This window comes from Blennius ocellaris, assembly GCF_963422515.1.
Source record: "Blennius ocellaris genome assembly, chromosome: 23".
Classification (NCBI taxonomy): domain Eukaryota; kingdom Metazoa; phylum Chordata; class Actinopteri; order Blenniiformes; family Blenniidae; genus Blennius; species Blennius ocellaris.
Window position 1 is genome coordinate 14,403,313 of NC_137672.1, and position 20,721 is coordinate 14,424,033.

The 20,721-nt window shown below is 41.2% G+C and overlaps 1 protein-coding gene across 1 annotated transcript in view; it reads right to left on the reverse strand.

The window, feature by feature from the left end:
• pcxb (pyruvate carboxylase b) overlaps positions 1-20,721 on the reverse strand; it is a 303,687-nt gene that overhangs the window by 208,750 nt on the left and 74,216 nt on the right. The window contains exon 11 of the mRNA XM_080518797.1: positions 3,655-3,817. Coding sequence (XP_080374923.1) covers positions 3,655-3,817 — 163 coding nt within the window. The remainder of the gene's footprint in view (positions 1-3,654; positions 3,818-20,721) is intronic.

Genomic DNA, 20,721 nt, shown 5'->3' on the forward strand with positions numbered 1-20,721 from the left:
GATCATTGATGAGCTTCATTTGTGCAGAACTCGGTATTCGCTTTAATTTACAGTGTTCTAAAGACTAAACTCCCAGCTCATCTATGTTAAGAAAGTATCCCTAATTATATTTTCCTCTTACACTCACTGCAGTCTGATGAATCTTTGGACCAAAAAAATGTATTAATAAATAACATGCATGGCCACTGAACCATTGAGACCTGAGCGCCACAGAGTGTCCACCTGCCTCTCTTAAAATAACTCAATTACCAAAAACAAACTAAAGATACAGGTTTTTTTGTTTTTTTGTTGTTGTTTTTATTTTATTCAAGTACGGTTCAGTTCTAATTAGCTCTAAATTGTCATTCATTACCATTTAATTATTTGTAAAGTGCATTCTTACAGCGTTAGTGCCAATAAAAGTTAATGGAGAATCAGCAAGAAAGCAGACTTAAGAGAAGGAGAGGAGAAGGAGTGGGTGGGTGTACAGTCTGGGGGGGGGTGCTCTGACAGCAATGGCATCTGGGGATCAGACTTCATCAAGCAGAGAGACATCTGTAGAGACGCAATAAGCAATGGCATATATGGCGGGCAGACGTGGCGGTTCGGTGCCTGTGGATGGATACACACAGCACTCGCATTACTGACCTCTGTGCTTCCTCATGTGTGACCAGTGTCAAACAAAGTCACTTTCATTTTCCGCACAGAGACACACACGGGAACGCTCTGTGCTGGATCCCGCGGCCAAACGCGCACTTCAATAGCCACAATAGCATCTCCACATGCTCGTTTATGCTCAAATCTAATTGACCGGTCACATGGCCCAGGCCTCGTTTCAACAGTTGCCGCTGTTCAGGTGGAATATTCAGGAAAACCTCTCTCGGGGGGGGCGGTTTTGCAGAGTAGACAAAAAGTCAGGTGAGTGACGATTTCCAGTGGAAAATGCTGTAATGTTTGCAGAGTAAAAAAGGCCTGACTAATTCAAGATGACAAAGGGTCAACTGGGATTCAAATAGCCTTGTGTTATAGCCAAGGTATGCATCGGCGCGTCTCTAAAAAAGGACCACACACACACGAGACCGCAGGGGTAGAGGGTCGCGCTGGGTGTCCCTTCCAAACTGAGACAACTTCTGGTCTGAGGTCACTAAAACTTAACAATAAAAGCACAGAAAGAGGCGCCATCATGTCAATTATAAAGCCATTATTCTCATATTAAACCATCAGAACACTATGTTCTCTTTGTGTGGGGTTACTGCAGGTTACTAACGTTTCTAGAAGTTAGGAGCTGGAACCTTCAGCCATCAGGCTCCACTCCCTGTTTCAGTTGTGGAACGGCTTATACAGGCTCCACTTCCATGATAAGACTTAATATATCTGGTAGTTAAGATCGACTCAGGTCACCACAGAGAGGTAAAACTGCTATACGACTCTTGAGGAGATCATTTTTAATGCACTGATCTTCTCTCCACGTTAAAACCTTTATGTGGTACTATTACGTGACCAAAAGAGACTTTTCTTACCACTTTCACACAAATAAAATTAATCTAAAGCTACAAAACATGTTGAACCTTTACAAGGATGACACAGCTCTTAAAATATAGTTTTTATGATTGCAATTTAATATGTCAAATGTTTATTGCATTTTTAGCCCTTTTGGCTTATCTTGCTTTTTTTTGTCATTTTATAGCCTATAGTGGATTCAGCCTTTTAGCCAATTCTTTCAGCTCGTCTTTTTTAATTATTATTATTATTGTTAAACCTGGGGTTTAAGTAGTTTTAGCTATTTTAGCCATTTCATATTGGTTTTTGTGATCTTAGCGTTTCATTTTGACTTGCATATTTGTTTTTCCTTTTCAATAAAAAAATTCCCATGGCTCTTTCAGCCATTTTCAATATTTGAGCTTTTCAACATTTTTAAGCCGTTTCAATTTGAGCAATTTTAGTCATATTTAAATTTTGAAAATTAGTCTGGTGTCCAAATAAGATAAAAAATGAAAAGAACAAGGTTAAAAGCCAGTCGTGGTCGTCTTGCAACAATAAATACACACGTTCACATGATTTCTTTCGCACCACAGAGACTCCACTGGACTGAAACAGTCTCGCCAGTCACCAGAGCTCAATCCACCGGAGCTTCTTCGGGGAAGTACTGGAACTGGAGCGTCACATCACGAAACGTGCAGGCGACAAACCTTCCACAAGTGTGTGGAGCTGTCATGTTTAGGTGGAGTAAAGTCTCAGAGGACGGTTGACTTCATAAATAATACAAAGCACAGCGATATACTGAATACATGCCAAAAATAACTAAAGCCATTTTGACAGCAACGGGGAATTCAGACCAGTATTGGCGCAGCGCTCCTGAAGTGGAGACCAGTTAAGTGTATCTCCCACTAAGTTGAATAGAAATGTGAATCCATAGTATCCTGCTCTCGGAGCCCATATAGATCTGTGTGGGCCCACATAGAATATTCCTTTTATGAGTTCTCGGCATGTGGTGGAGATCATAATAAATTTAAAATGAGGAAATATGATCATAGAAAAGCCAGAATAGAGGATAAATGGTGGTATCCTTGAGAAGAAACACTGCATTAACCTTAACGTTATGTAAAACCTTGACTGCAGCCACTGACCTCACAGGATTTCATTATGCTAAATACGTACAAAAAGTATGTGTTCGGTATCATTTCCTTGTTATCGCAATGTTTCATGGTAATAAACCTTAATCTGTTGTAAGACTTTTGCTATTGGATATATTTTATTCATTTCTCAAAAATGAAGAGAGACAAATCTCATGGCATTGGTTTCAACATGCAAACATAAAAAAAAAAACAATGCTCATCTCGATGTGCACACTATTATTTACTGGTACTGGGAGTTGTGTTTTCTGGTGGCGCTGTGACCATTTGGACTATATTCTACTGAAGCAGTTCTCAGTGATGATGGCTGGTGCTTGTCTCACTCCAATCACACCTTTCAAAGCTAATTTAAACCGTTGATGTATTTTCACCTCATTTTCTCTATCGATTCTGACATAATTATAAGAGCCCGCTGGAGGGATCAATGAAATTACAACCTCCAAACATTGATATTCAACATTTTCATGGATTCCAGAGACAGCGGCCTTTATTGGAGAGTGGGTGGTTTGATTTTGATTGGTATAAAACATTTATTAGGATAAAACAACCTTAAAGATCTCCCCATCTGAGAAGTATGTCTGGATAAAGCAATAATAATAATTAAAAAAAACTAAGTGGGTTGCAAAGTGTGGAACACAGTTTGTTAAATTATCTTGTATTTACCTATTTTTTGAAGATATTTGTTACTAAAACAATGTCCAAGATTAGAAATGTCTGATCCCTCTTCCTTCTATATTATAGCTCATCTTAAGTCAGACTTGCAGGACTAACAGGGGAAACTCACCGTAATCTGAACATTCATGCAGGCCTGAGCAAAGAACCTAACTGACCTAAAAAGCAAATTCTTTGCATAAATAGACGACTGTAGTACAGACCGGTGAGTGAAAGGTAGAACAGGCAAACTTCACACAGGTAGTAACCCGTTTCCACACAGCCAGTGTTTTCAAATCAAACCGTCCCGGCTTGCCGACATCCTTCATTGTCAACGGCGGTCGCCACAAAACCGCCACGGTCTGAAGAGTCATTCCAGGACAAATCCTACCTCGATTCTTCCCGTGTCTGGTTGGAAGCCTCTGGCTGGGTCCTCGGTCGTCACTCTGCACTGGATCGCGCAGCCGTTCACTCTGATCTTGTCTTGTTTGAGGCCGAGCTCCGGCAGGCTCCGGCCCTCGCACACGTGCAGCTGGGCATGCACCAGGTCCACACTGTAGTAGAGAGGGAGAGAGAGAGGGAGAGAGAGAGGTGATGAGGTGAGTAAATTGACTGACACCCTAAATACGGTGTGAATAACCCTTAATTTCTCCTGATATCACTGCAGAGAGCTTTTTTCTTTACACTTACACTAAGGCTTAAAAAGACCGGCAAAGCCATTTAGAGAGGATAAAAGATGTTTCCGGCTATTCTTGGCCGAAAGTCAGGCTGGAAAGGGGGTCGGGAGTTGGAGTGGAAGTCGCTTTTTTCCGAAGCTCCCCTGCCCTGAGCAAATGAATCTATGATGCATGACAAGAAAACAGTCCCTCGTTGATGGCTTTTAAACGTCCGTAATAATTCTACGTGGCTGAAAGAAAAGCTCCGGGGGAACCAGTACCAAAATGTAACTCTCATAACCTCACCCGAGAGACAAATCGGCAACACATTTTTGTTAGAATTACCGGAGGAGTGGTGACGTTTCCACACGTCCACCCGATTCTGTAGCGCGACAAAGTCAGTGGGTAAAACGTTTCCGGTTCCTAAGAGCTCGACCGTGAAATTGTCGGGTCTTCATTCGAAACGATGCGGACGCACGGTTGCAAAGACATCAGGTTTGTTTTTGATGTATTTCTGTGAATAATGATGGAACCGGCAGCCAATAAGTCAGCCGGTCAAATAGGACTTGACAAATAGCACAAGATTGCTCCCTTTCAGCTCCACCGCTCAGAGAAACTGTACCGTCTTGTGTCTTTTCACTTTTTATTATTGTCAATAAAACAGTCTGTTTATTTTCTATAACTTCAAGGCTACTTGTTAGTTGGAAGCTTCTTTTTTTTTTTTATTTGCTCTCCCACATTGAGATATATATATATATATATATATATATATATATATATATATATATACATATATATATACATATATATAAATACATAAATACATACACTATTAAATTGTCCTAAATATTTTATTCACACGTATCTCGAAATGTATTTTCTCCCAGGACCAAAATGCATGCAAACATGCAAAAGTAGCGCCACATTATGCAAATGTTTATTCAGTAATTACCAAATATAAGGAGGTATTTAAATACGAGTCGGGCAGAATAGACTTTATTTTCTCCCATTTACATGAGCTGTAACCCTTAACATCAATTTCGGCTCATCTGTATGCATTTATTTAAATGTAAAGCTCAAATGAGACTTGCTGGGTTAAACTTCATGACCTCGCAGAGACTGCAACACAACTGAAAAATGTGTGAAGCGACTCGCCGTTATCGGGCCTCTTTCTTTTCGTTTTAAATGCAGCGGTGGACAGACACAGTGGGTGGAGGAGCACATAATTCTGAAAACGGCCGTGTCCTGGCAACCCACCTGCTGCCAAACATAAACACACTCATACAACCGGGACACCTCTTTGCGCTTGAGGGGCGGAAGACAGACAGGAGGAGCACACATTAACAACACGGGCTTTGATCGTGGACAATGTGCCGGCTCCCAACTTCTTCACATCTCAATTATCTTCCGTCCACATTCTGGCCAAGCAGACGGACAATTATGCGCCAGCCTGGTGTGAAATGTGTCGGTGGATAGCACAGATTTATTCTTTTTTTTTTCCATGGACAACTTGGACGGGCATTCAAGTTGTTTTGGGTTTTGTTTTTTTGCATCTCGATGTTCAATTTTCAAAATCACTCCACTTGCATCCGAAAGCAGCAAAAGACAAAGTTGAAACGAGCCACTTCATGAGATCTGCCCAGAGCAGTCGAGATGGAAATAGTCCTCGCCCCCTGTTCTTTACTTTTTAATTAGGATGTCAGTTTGTAACCAGACTGAGAATTGCAACCAGTAATCACGGGGTCCAGCACACTGCCAGCTCCCTCAGGCAGCAGTTTAGTAACAGACAGAGCATTAGAAATGATTTGGAGTCCAATATTTGAGAACAAAAGTATTAAATGTCTCAGACAATGTGACGGCTCCTTTTTGAATTATTCTTTCACTTTTACATCACGGTGAGATCCTCCATAGATTTTCTTCAGTCCAAAAAAAACCCCGAAAAGCTCACGGCAGCCGCCGGACTTTCTTGTTGTTCTATGAGAGAATTCAGGGGCCTTTACCGTGCCATTATCCACACAGAACCTTCACCTATTCTATTGTTTGATACTTTAAACTCCTAATAAATTACACATCATCATAATGACATCTCCTGAGGTGCAGTAACAGTGCGACTGACAGGCAACTGTATTTAAAGCACACATTTTTTTCCAAAAGTTTGGATTATCACGGTTTTCCATTTCGATCTGCTCTGACATGACTCCTATACTTGGTTTGCTCAAGTTCCTCCTTTTCATCTTTAACACTTTATGACAAGTGAAGGAGTTCACAAAGCCTTATCAACCTGCCCAGTGTGTAACATCACAGGATCGAATGTGGTAAAACAGTATGATGGAAGGATGGAAGGATGGATGGACCATTATGCAAATTTACTGTTTTGAAAGCATATCATGTACATTGAAACAGTTTTGTTTGTTGATACTATGTGTCCACAAAAAAGCATAAGTAAAACACTTAAAAGATCAAGTATCGAACCAATAAAGTGAGAAAATAGTGCCTTCATGAAAGTACTGTAATCATATGTAAACATAATAGCAAACAAAACAACAAAACATGTGAGATGAAAGTCAAACATCTGACCTCCACCCTCACACTTTTATCGCTTATAGAACATATCTGGCCTATTTTTTTTGTTCCTCGTTTTGCTTGCATAAATCTTCTGCTTTGAAAACATACGGCAACGCTGATTGAATGAGGCCCCTTGAGAGTTTATGAAATATCATTGTATACTAATTTGACTCTGACAAATTAAAGGGCCTGCAGCAACATCTGTCCCTCAGTTCATCCAGTCACTGAATAAAAGTCCTTTGTATCATTAGCGAGTTCCACAATAAGCACAGAGGATGAGGAAATGTGGGAATGATGTCATGAGAACGCTTGCTTCAAGTCTCCAACTCAGAGCTGGAAATGATAAAACAATGACGACGACTTAAATTGACATGATTCATTTTTATAGATGACATCGATGAGGATGAGAAGAGGTAATAATGCCTGGGACACATTGAGTACCACGCACACTGTACATGACGCCATCACCACTGTAGTGAGTAAAATGATTGCCGTGGTTGTTTCCTGTTATCGGGAGTGAAAGAAAGAATACAAGGCCAGACTGCCACAATTCACCTGAGGTACCATTAAGTAATTAATATATTTATAGCAAACAATAATGGATTCTGTTATCGCTCTGTGCATTGTCCTTCGGTGTCTTTGACGCATTGAGATGCAGCAGAGGATTCACATCTGCACTTAAAGCTGTTAATTATCTGATTAGTATGACGTGAGCATGACTATTAAAATCTTTTTTTTTTCCTGATAATCATGCACGTTCAGCATGAAAAAGCACACCTTGTGAACACGAAAGCCAGAGGCTGAATTTGAAAACCGTATGGCATTATGCAGCATAATTTTGAAGAATTCACTTTTATATATATATATGGTACAAGGGAAGGAAATGTCTTTGCGGATTTCTTAGACCAATTAAATAAAAATGCTTTTTTTAAGCAATATTTGAACAATATATTAAGTTAAATAATTGAAAATGTATTAAAAATGTATTTCAAGGTTTAGAATATAAAATTCATGCATGTTGAAATCAATTATGAGAATATAGTATGTAATAACTTCACAAATATGATTTTATAGGTGACAAATTGATCCTCTGGGAAGGAGGACGAAAATGTTTTTTTGTTTATGTACATCAGGCACCAAAAGAAGTTCAATGTAATACAATAGTTTTTTCTTCCTGAAAGTTTTCTTTTAATCTGAGCATACACTGAATCGTTCCATCGTTCTATAGATCTATGAGCTGAGAGTTCATTTAGGTGTGCTTATTCACAGACAAAATGTAGATTTATTTTTCTGCCCCAACGTTCTCTCACCGCAGTTTGCATGTACTTTGTACACCTGGCGCACTGCACACAGCGGAGCACAAAGGGGAATAAACTATGCTACATGTAGAGCTGTGAAACTAAATGAAGCAGAACTCCAATGCTACCAAGGATTGCTCTGTGTCAATTAGCTGTTAGAAATTAGATTAGAGACAAATTTAGTTATAAATCTGCATGAAGTGAGCACTACAACAAACTGAAATCATCAAACTAGTTTCAGACCTGGGACTGTCGGAAAGCACAGGTCCATCTAATTATACTGAGAAACAATGGATGACAATCAAGGTCCGGTATTGATCATATTTTGGCGTCGCACTGCATATATCCCCACAATTAACAGGTAATCGCATTATAAGAAATCAATCAACACAATTTCAAAGTTGCCTCTTTTTTTGTTTCCTTTTCTTTTAAATGACTTCATGCATTTTATAAATTTACAATATCGATGTTTTTCATCTCAACTTTCATTTTATATTTAGTTTAAAAAACAAAACAGGTTAAAAAACCTAAATGTTATATTAAATACTGTGTTTGTTTTTTCCAGTTTCAAGTTCGCCAGTGTTTGTTCCTCAAGATTCGTCTCACTTTGTGGTTTTGATGTGTCAAAGTTACAAATTGTATTTTGCATTTCTGACAATACTGAGCAATATAGAAACTCCTTTAAGATGCCAAGTCCAAGATTATAAGTCTATTTTGCTGCGTTTGACTGTTTGCAGGCTGATCCTATTCCTCGCTCAGGGCTTCTGAATAGCTGCCAACCTTCTGTTTGATCAATGCAAAAGGAGAACGGAAAATCCGACATATGTTGTAGAATGCATTCCACTCCCTTGAATCTCTGTCTTTTTTAATTCCTGGAAACCTCACAGTCAAATGCATCATCAAGTATAAGTTAATAGCATTATTGACTAGAAGTTGAAAGGTGACCCCCCACTCAAGAAACCAGGAAGCGCAGGAAAGAAACTTAAAGCACAACTCTCTCTTTTGATATCGTCTACATGAGTAAGTTCTTTGATGCTCATAGAGTCAGTACGCCTGAGACAGTTTGAGAGTTTCGTCCAGTGAGAAGTCTGAGAAGCCTGAACAGCAACATCCCACCGCTGAGAAGACTCCCCGGCTGATAGCCCGCACCCAGTGGGATTTAGAATCTCAACAGACATATCGAGGGCTGACCTCGGGATTTTATCCCAACTGGCAGTGTGTGGTCGACCCCCAACGAGCGCTACTCGTGGTGCCGTTCAAACCAACGGAACTTTTTGCAGGTTAGCAGCTCCACTCTGAAATCCTTCCAGGCGGATGGAGGAATCCCGAGTCCTCGAGGTCATTACCCAGCGCTCGTGGCCGCAGGTGAGCAGTGGAGATGCAGATCAACCAGTAGAAAGAGAGCTTAGCCTTGCGGCTCAGCTTGCCATTCAACCAGTACATCCGAGGAACTGCATAACTGCTGGAGTTTCTTCCAGCCTGCAGCTGGTCTCACATTCCCTTCTATCATTGTCCGAGAATACAATCCAAAGATACTTACAGCCCTCTGCCTGGAGAAGATTTTCTATTCCCACCTTACAATTAAATGTCTGAATGTCATTCTTAAGCTAAGTCTTGTGTAAAGTTCAGTTCACATTTCAGTGCTGAAGCTCCACTTTAAGACAAATCCATTTCCGCAGTGTTGACATCAATATAAAGTCATTAAACAGCGCAGGTTTTCCTTCTGATAGCTTCAAAGAACAAGAAAACACTTTTATCTGCGGTCCGGGTCAAGGTTTACACTCCATGTTTATCAAATAATGCAAATGTGTCATCCCAGTTAACTTCAAGTCTTAGCGCTGTTAACCTGAGAGAGGATTCGCGGTGCAGCAGAACACGCCATCAACATTAACTGGGTCAACGGGAGCATGTTATTATTCACGCATCACGTTAGACGGTGAAGGTTAGTAACATCAAAGTGAATCCGGTATCCTCTCTTCCCGAGACGTGCAGCAGAGGAAACGTGACTGGTTTCTGGTTTTCTTGAATGACATTAAAAGTTTTCCACGTTTAGGTGATGCACTATGTAAAATACCAGTTAAACACAGAGTTTTCCACTCTAAACTGAAAAATCGTAACCAAGATATTGTTTTGTGTCACAAACAGTTTGTTAGCCGCTGCAGAAATATATTGTTTTTAATAGGTATATTAAGGTGTATTAATATGTAATACCTACTTTTCTTTTTAGTATATTTAAATAACATTATTAGTGTAATCTTTAGGTATGGCTGCCATGATGTAGTGGATCAGGGTTCAGATCCTCAAGATTTGTTGCAAAAATTAGTTGCAATGGCTTTTCGTGGTGGTAAAAAATAGCAGCCAAATACTGATATTGAGGTATATTTATACTGCTGGCAAGTAACTCACTGGCACACATGGTTCACGCGCAGGCATGGAATTCTAAAGAGTGAAAAAGTCCCTCAGCGAGACGTAGATCAAAACGCCTACCGGCTCCTTATGACAGGAACGTCTTGTGCATTTCAAAGAAAGGACAGACGTTCTCCTTTAAAAGACGATCATGGTAGAATTACTGCAGGTCATCTCCGGAGTCAAGAGTGCAATGAAGGTTTCATTAAATTGTAATTCTATTAAAATGAATTATCATGTCTGCCCTGAGTTATGCTCGGGTTAGATTGTCAGGGTTGAGCAGATCAGAGCGGGGAAAGTATAATGTACTGACCTGTGACTGCCGAGTGAGCGCTCGCACGCTCGCACGCACGCACGCACACGTTAACCTTTTTATTCTCCCCCATTACAGTCGCAAATTTATCGAAATCTATAGCGACATATGCATAGGCTGAGACCTACGACGGCAGTGCAGCACTGAGCCCGTGGCGGCATGCACGCACATGCACACCCCCCCTCCCTCGGTGGACACCTCTCGAAATTATCCCGGTACATGAAAAGTACATTAGCCTAATGCTGGAACTGGAACCTGAGAACACAGGCGTGCTCTCTTTAAATCCAAGCGTGCACACACTTTCACACTCGGCAACCGAGCTCACGCAAACTCTGTCTCTCTCACACACACACACACACACACACACACACACACACACACACACACACACACACACACACACACACACACACACACACACACACACACACACACACACACACACACACACACACACACACACACACACACACACACACACACACACACACACACACACGCGTGTGTGCACCACGAAGGCTGAGTACTAATTGCATATCATTTTCCGTCGTTTCACTCGGTGCTCGTTAGCAGGGGAGAAGGTGGTGGCTGAGCGCCCAGAACCAAAAGTGGGAGAGGGAGAAGAAGAAAGGAGGAGAGGCGTGAGGGAAGGAGGCAGCTTGTCGTGGCCACAGGAGATGAGAAGAGAAGGAACAATACACGTAGAATATTGCAGGACAAATAGGGCAAGGTGGTAAAGAAAATATGTCATTCCACTCTTAAGATCCAGCTGGATAATGGAAATTGAGATATAGATTATAGTAAAAAAAAAAAAAAATTTTAAAGGAGGGGGTGGGGAGGGCATAATGACAGGCATGCCTCTCTTGTTCAAAGCAAAAGAGCGAGAAATGAAGTCAGGGGAGGCGCGGGGTGTGGGAGTGCGGTGGAGGATAAAAAGCTGGCTGCGAAAACACAGAGCGAGTGGGAAAAGTGGGAGTGTGGAAGGGATTGGATTTGGCCTCGCTCAAAAGGACGGAAGGAATGAGGGCAGAGAGGAGGCAGCAGGAAGCGAGGACGAGGAAAGACGGTGGGATCATAGTGGGAAGGAAGGATAGAAGGCAGGAGAGCAACAGGAAAGGGGGGGGGGCGACTGCATCGAATTGCGGAGGGGGTGATGGGAGAGAAATGACTCGGGGTAAGAGAGGAAGGTAAAATAGAAAAGGAAACTGTAGAAAAGAGGGGTTCAACAGTGGAAGAATTTAAGGCAGGCGTTTATGCTGAACTAAATTATGTGACATTTAGGGAAATGGGCTGAACAGCCTTCTCGCTGAGAGGAAGATGAGTCGATCGACATCATGCCTTGATGCAAAATATGAAGCAAGCGATAATGCGGCGTCCGGTCACTCCAGCTTATCACAAAGTCAGGCGGTATTGAGAAAGTGATAGCCGATCGCTTCAGGCTGTATTCACGGTTGTCAGGTTTGCCGCGATTAAAACCAACTTTGCCGTCATTGCCCGGGTGGTGTGCTCACTTTATATGTTAGAAACTCGACGCTGCTTTCCCACCCACCAGGTTTACCTAACTCATTATCACAAGGAATCACAAAAATTGTTTGAATCGGTTTTTTTTCCCTTCCGTTTTAATCCATCCCCTCAAAAAGGTACAGAGAAATGTAAACTTTCATCTACTGGATCTTGTTGAAATGCACTTCACAACTTGGAAACTGTTTTGTAAAGTTTTGATGGCAGACCTGTAAATACCAATATTTACTATTTCTACATATTCAATTCAGCTGGTAAGTTAAAACTCTCCAGAATCAAATATACTGCATGTGATCACAGATGGTGTTTTTTTTTTATATATATATATATTTCTAAAATGATGCTCTGCCAAACTGACAAAATAGAGAGTTAGTATTACGGGAAACTGTATCATCATCATTTTAACCAAGAAAACCTGCATAAACAGAGAATCAGTCATCTGGGATCGGCTCCAGCGCCCGTGGTGCTAAAGTTGGATAAAGCAGTATAAAAGATGGATGGATGGATTCAATCACTTGATATTTGTTAATGATACAAGCCATAGTTTGTATGAACGAATGAATGAATGAAACTCTTATTTTGAACATACAAATATAAAGATAAAAGAAAGAAAGGAAAAGAATTGAAATAGTTAAAAACAGAAACAATGAAACAACACATCCCACTTGATTTGTATGACGAAAAGGAGTAGGAAGAAGTTAAAAAAGAACAAAACGTATTAACTCCTACCCTTCAAACACTCACAAAAGTCTCTCGTAATTTAATTCAACACCTACAATTTCACAGATTATGGTAAACTGTGGTACTTTTAATGCAATATTCTCTATTAAACAAGTAGACCACCAGTAAGATAAACTGCTGTACTTGTCAAGTATAAATCCCTCATGTATTTTCTTACATTGAATTATGTTTGATGATTGTTTTATCTGAGTCTTTAATCTGTTCCACCACATTTTCTGGATGTTACCTGCTAATAAGTTATTCTTTGCTTTGTACAAAACTTGAATAGTTTTGAACTCTACCAGATCTATGAATTTGAATTTTCTTGATTGTAGAAATATTGAGCCGGTTTGTTAATATATCAGGATTAATTGTGACAAATGCTTTTTATAAGTCAATGAAAATGCCAGTTGTGATTTGTTTTTATTGTCTAGAGAATTTGTCATTTATTCACCGAGTTCAGTTGATGCTAATGATGTTCACCAGTTAAGTCCATATTGACTCTCTGATAACAGGTTGGGTTTATTTCTATGAATTCGTCTAATCTGTCGTTTCAAGGATTTTGGAGAATCGTGTGAGAAGAGGAACGGGTCTGTAGTTTGTGAAGTTGTGTCTGTCGCCAAGTGGAATGACTTTAGCAGTATTCATTTTACTTGGAAATTGTCCTGTTTGAAATGATAAATTAAAGATGTGAGTTAATGGCTTGGAAATACCAGGAATTACTTTTTTTTTTCACAACTGTCGTGTCGATTTCATCACAGTCAGCGGAAGAAACGGAAAGAATTGGGAAACTGACCAAATATGGTCACACTTGATGTTTTGGCCTGTTTATTTGATTTTGGAAGATGTTCCAAAAAAGTCAACCAGCAAAAAGTCTGATGCTATCAAATGTTTTTCCCACTTTGGTCCAGATCAGGGAGCATCAATGAATAATCTGCTACAATCGAAACTGTTTCTGTTATTGACAGAGGTTGTGAAATAAACGTGGCTCAAGGAAGAGAGCGAGGAGGAAGAACGTACTCATAAAAGTAATCATGCATAGGGGCATTGCATGTTCTTCTTTTCTTAAAATACTCCACCCGTCTTCCTTTATTTTCTTTTATTCCTATTCTCCATCGCCTCCACTGCCTTTGCGCTTTCTCCACTTCTTTCATCTTTCGCCGTCTTCGCTTTCCTATGCGCGGCCTCGAAATGCAAAGCATTTACTGCGTTTGAAGTGAACACTTGATTTTATAACTTCATTAGCGCACTGAGTGTTAGTCCAAGCCGTATCAGGCAGTGTGTGTTTTCCCAGGCATCGGTGTTTGTTCGTGTTCGCACAAGCGGCGTCTCCAGTAAATACATTTTTTAGATGGCTCCGGGGCAAGTGGTAAAAAGCAAAGCAGAAAAATATTTCTCATTTCTGTAAAACTAATGCAGACTCTTGTCTACTAAATGCACACACACAGGCACACACACACACACACACAACAACTCTTGTCTAAATAAATGACTAGGAAAATGGCTAACATGGTTCCAAGTAGAGCTTGCAGGATTGGAAAAAGCAGACAAAAATGTTGTATAAGAGAAGAAAGTGCAGCAAGAGAATATAGAGGGAGATAAAAAAAAACAAAAAACCACTAAAACCAAGAGGGCGGGATGGGAGAATTGGGAGATGGGAGAAGAAAAAGAGATCCACAGAGGAAATGACGGGGACACGGAGATCAAGAAAAGTATGAAGGACAGATGGAAAAGGACAATAAAGAGTGTAAATTGAGCGAGGGGGTGCACGAAAGAACAACACACGAAGATAAAGCTAAAGATAGGCAGACACTGTGGTGAGGAGGAAGGCATCAGGCCTGCTGGCTTGTTTTGTATGAATTTCATTAGACAGTTTTAGACGGCAAACAGGAGAAAAAGGAGAGGAGGGCTGGGGAATGGAGCTGAGGAATGGAGAGGCAGATGAGAGCGGGAGAGGAGGAGGAAATGAGAATCACTGTGGCATGCGGATGGCAGTTTGACATCAATTCAAGTGACGGGCAAAAAAAAAAAAGCCATGCTGCTTATTCAATACACAAATGTAAACAAAACATGGGTGGAAATTTAGGAGGAAAAAAAAATTTATTCACAGATCATTGATGAAAGGGAAGCGGAAATAAAGCGCAGTGTGCAGAGAATGTTGAACAGGCTCAAAAGAAATGATTGTTTTGGTTAATTAAATTATAAATTGTGCAGCAATAAATAAATGCTGCGAGGAGTAGTGTTGACTGCACGCAGAAAAATAAAGATGTGACACAATAGGTGGAGGATGCTGAGGCCAGGAGGCAGCGGGGGGGGGGGGGGGGGGGGGGGGTATAAACCAACATCAAGTGGTGGCTACCCCAACAAACACACACACACACACACAAACAGGATCCCATCTGATTACATTTCTACTCTTTTTCAGCTCACTTTCGTCCTCATTTTCTCAAGCCTCACTATCAGCCTATTAATTAATTTCTCCTTTCCTTGTTATGGAGCAGATGGAAGAGCGAGGAGAGGAATGCAAAATAAGCCCGGCGTCCAGAAGGCAGTGAGAACCAGGACGGGAGAGGCCAAAAGGAGAGAGAGAGTGCATGCAGATAAAAAAAAAGGGGGGAGAGCACCAGAAGGAATTAGGAACAGACCACAGAGGAAGAAAAGGTTCACCCGCCACGAATACAGTATCTTCAATCACACATCCTCCACGTGCCCACGCATTATGTAGAACTCCACATGCATTCTGCTACGTCTATAAGAACATTATTTACACAAAGAGTGAAAACTGGAATTGATTTAGCCGCATCTATTCAGTCAGTAAAGCAGTACAGTCATTTGCATATAACAAAACATGTGCCGAATTAATAAGTCATCATCATGTGAGCTAAAGGATATCTGAGAGGACTACCGCTGCTGTGTTTAAGAAATTCACATTGCTGCCAAGATCTTTTGTTGTATACTTGGAAACAGGAAGAGATCTGCTGTTCTTCCTGTGTTTACAATAGTACAGCACTGGTCTCAATATGTAGATACATTTGAATGGAAACGGGGAGAATCAAGAGACGTACTGGACGTTTCAAATAGTGAACAGTGACGAGGTTATTAAATCGAGTGGGATTAGAAGCGGGCTGTAGGTTCAGGACTTTGTTGTTAACATATAATATAACATATTATAATACTGCATCTGAAAAGCTTTGGATTGTAAGAAGTATAACCCACTGTAGCAGGAGCAGGCGAAACTGAAACATGGGAGAGGTGCTAGCTTAGTGAGTACCCTGGACACTGTATATAGAAACAGTATCAGGAAACATCTGGGAAGTTTGTAATGTTTGTAGTGGTTTGATTCCAGGTGTTTTTATTTGTTATTAAAAAGATTTGGCCTCAAAACCTTTTTCCAAGTATGAGATTTGTAAAAAGGGGGTTGTCTTATATTCAGATCAATACAGGAATGCCATGGCGGCTCAGCTCACACTGAACATGTTGCCTGAACGGCAACTTGTGATGATGTCATCACTCCTCTGACAAATGCCTTCGTTGGCTTGCACAGTTGGATTTTAATCCACCTCACTTTGCCTCCTCATTGCAGTTCTGCTCGGTCTTTATTCATGTGATAGCAATTCGACCTGCCAGTCAAGCTGTTTGCATGACACTGATTATTTGAACTCGCAACATGTGGTTTATTAACTTCACAGCAAAAGCTCAACATGAGGTGTTTACAAAGTGTTTGTTGTCAGCCGTCCCTAATGACTCAAATGCAGCACGTCGCAATGCTCATAGCTCATTCGATCTCTTTCTTTCGTTAGCGGAGGTGTTCGAAGCATGTATCGAGTGACGAGAGCGAAGCTAAACACTTGTGCCCTTGTCACATTAGACCACTATCAGTGCACTGCGAGTTCCCACATGGCGTAACGTAAAGCACAGGACACAGTCTCCATCTTGGCTCCGCAGCAGAAGGGGAGGTTCCTTGCATCTGCCGTGAAGCCAAACACTTCCAAATACAGATATGAGCTGTCGGGTGTTCAGGATCAACCGAGGCGTAGTTGCCAAACTGGATTGAAATATCATGAATAACAATGAGCCAGCATGGCATATAATTCAATAGTTGACGAGGTCAAAGCTGTCAATCACATCTGAAGTCATCAGACTCTATATGCCATCTATAGTAAACATCATATTGTGACAGGTTTATCAGAACACGGCAGTTATCTGATAATGAGACACCGGATGAACACATGTACATTCATCCCTACTACTGTGATGAGTTTGCGCATAAATCCATTAATCCTGATGTATTTCCTTTCATTACATTTGTGCATGTGTGGAAAAAACAACAACAACAAAAGGACAACAAACATAACGTGCCAAAGCAAAAAAATCAACAAATAGAAATTTGAATTCCCTCAACATGTGTTCGCTCCCTCAGCGAAGTTGTTTTGAAGATAACAGGAAGCTTGAGTTTTGCATCGCGAGTACTCCAAAGGAAATGTAATCTTGGACCATAGCATGTAAAACATGCATCACATATTACTTTGATATTACCGCAACTGTTTTGCAGTAATTGCTCCTATTTGAGAGTACAGCCAATCCCTGAGCTACAACAGAAGTGCATGATATTGTGCATCTTCTTTGGCTCAAGCCCCACAAAAACTGTGGTACGAGATTGGATCATCAGCTGTCAAATCTACCTGATTTTACGTCACTGCTCAACTTGCGAGATTTATCCCCCGTGTCTGCAAAAAACCCCGAAAACTCAACTTTCAACTATATGCCACGCACCGAGTTCCAAGGCCTTCGTGGCATCGAGTACGAGTGAGGGCTCTCTGACTTGGTGTCTGGAATTGATGTGTAGAAATTGAAGTGCAGAGGTGCGTTTGAAGATGCCGGTTGATTAAACCTCGATATTGACCCGATGTCTGTGTCCGCAGCTCCATATTGACTCAACTGTGTTGGGCCTCCTGTTTCAGGACCTGGTTTGAAATGTGTCCATCCACAGATCGCGAGCCCAATTTTATCGAAATCCTTCCAAACACCAGGTTGAGGTTCCCCCCCTAAGTTATGAATTTTGCTTTAAAACGGTCCCAAAACGCAGCCAGAAGGCTCGGCGATGAGCCTTAAGATGTCGGAGCCCCCCCCAGTGAACACTGAAAAGCCAGAACACCCAGCAACACATGTTTTCATGCTCCATGCTTCCCTCTTATCTGTGTATTCCAGGTACCATGTATTCATGTGTTATTCTCATGACCTTGGAGAAGATAAACTACCGAGACTATTTGAACAAATAATCCTCCTTCATATACTCCACTTTTTCGAGGGAAATTGTGTATTTGACAAATGATGCATCGTTTCAGTGGCACTGGGAATACATCGAGATTGGATTGATTGCAGTGTTCAAATTCAGATTTTATTTGTCTCTGCACACTCTGAAAAAAACTCATTCACATTTTGGTTACATTTTCCAAATTCGCCTGTATGCCGAGAGCTCTGGATGAGAGATCGTGGAATCAAGACTTGTGGCATCCCAAAATGTTGAATTTGTTCGGTGTTTGACTAACTGCATTTAGCAGAAGCCCATTTACAAATAAGCAAGTATTCAGCAGCCTTGAGAAAGCAGGAATCCCACTGCTCGGTTAGAGGGTCGTACCATTTAAATCAAGATTTTATTCAAAGGATGACACAAGTCTGTAAGAGGGTCTACGAATAACAACTCAACAAATGCACACACACACACACACACACACACACACACACACACACACACACACACACACACACACACACACACACACACACACACACACACACACACACACACACACACACACACACACACACACACACACACACACACACACACACACACACACACACACACACACACACACACACACACCAGAAAAAAATGCAAAAGCCCACGCAACCCTGATAAAATGCAATCCAAGTTCTCTCACTCGGAAAATTGCACAGTGGAAGTCACAAATAGAGAGAGAAAGAGAGAGGAAGAGATAAATGCGGGTCTCCGCCCATCCGACAAACATACACACACACACACACACACACACACACACACACGTAATTTCAGTCTGCACGTCCAATCATTGATATGTGCATTTACACACTAAATGCACATGTACTGAAATACCTCTGCTATTATGCCACATATTTTCATCCCCACAGATGCAAACATATGCCAGTTTTGTTATGAAACACACACAGCCATGAGACACAGACGTGCCCAGATAACATGATAAGTATAAAATATGAGCCTTGGCAGAGTAAAACGGTGGAAACAATGAGGAGAAAAACAATATGGAGAAAAAGATATGGCGTGATATAAATACGACATGAACGAGAAGAATGAGGAGCTCAGTGCACGCCGTGTGTTTACCCGCGCTAATGGCAATGACAACAAAAACAAATCTGACAATAATATCAAGTAAAATCAATCACTGAGTGCATTTCGAATTAAATGGACTAAATGACCGATGGATTGTGATTCCAGATAAATCACACTAAATGAGAAAAACACATTTATATATGAAAGGTGTTTTATATCAGTGACAACACAGTAGGACATTTACTGTACGACATCAACGGTGATCCTTTTTTCATCTTTTTTGCAAACCCCAGTAAAACATGAGGAAATGTCCCTCCGAAGACGAGGGCAACAGATGAACACAGGTGTGATACTCAAGTCCAGACTGCAGACAAGTGATCCGATAATTGAAATTTAATTGCATTCAGACAAATTAATCTCTATGACACAGTTTAATAATGCCAGGATCTTTTAATAGAAGCAATGCTGGTCAGATATAGTAGTTAATTCCCACTTTTGGTCTTTTCATTGGATTCATGAGGATTTATATGAAAAAAAAAAACTATACTATTAGTAGAAAATCTTAAACGTGGGCCTGGTATCATGACATCCGGTTCCATGGCTGATCCCTCTGTAATACTGCAGAGTATTTGCAGGGAAAAAGAAAATACGCTTCAGAGATATATGTATTTGCACACGTTGATTTATTCAGAGAACTGTACAAGTAATTATGTCTACGTGTGGAGAATTAATTTGCAATCCACAGCCATCCTCACGACTCAAATTTTCATTTTAAGATTTCAGACAAATCAGCCGTGAAATACAACCGTATGAAGAAGAGAGTCACTGAGGAAACCTCTGCATATACCAAAGATCAGCAGGAAATCATCTTAATTAAGCCCAATGCTCAAAGCAGACTACCCGTAATATATGGGTGTACTTAGATGCATGCCTTTATTTGCATGGGCGAGAAAATCTCAGTCGACACAGGCACAGAAAGTGGGGTGCATAAGACAAATTATGTGCAAGCCTTATTAAATAAAATGATCCTCTCAACAGGGCTCCCAGCGTGATGCGCCAATGCGTGCACCTGCTGTGCGCAAGACATCCCAGAAAAGCGGCGAAGGTTGCTTTGCGTCTGGCTGGGAGGGATTTCATCCGTCATCTCAACCCATTATATTCAACTCACAGCTCTCGCACGAATGGGGCTGCTGAATCATTTGAATGCAAACGGGACGACTTGGCATCCACTCTGTTCGCTACTGTGTGGGAGTGACAACCTAACAATATTGACAAACGTGACCCGCGATCCGTCCGCTCCGAACGACACAGCAGTCCAGACGCCTCCTCGCAGGCTTCGGTGGGCTGCAAGTGGAGCGTGTCACACAAAGTGAATCAGTGGCAGACAAATCCCTCGTGGTCCATGACTGCATGATCAAGTCAGCAATAAGGCTGATATCCTTATTATGGCGTCTTCAGCGAGATAGATTTAAGCTGCTTTTTTTTTTTTTTTTTTCGGCCTCTTTGGTGGCAGACTTGACATCTGATGCTAAAAGGGGGTAAAAAGGCTTCAGTCACTAGTTATGGTTTCGAGCTTGGGAGAAAAAAAAAAATCCACCGCCCCCTCCTGCTGCTATCCCCAAATGCATATCTGTCCCAGGGCCTTACC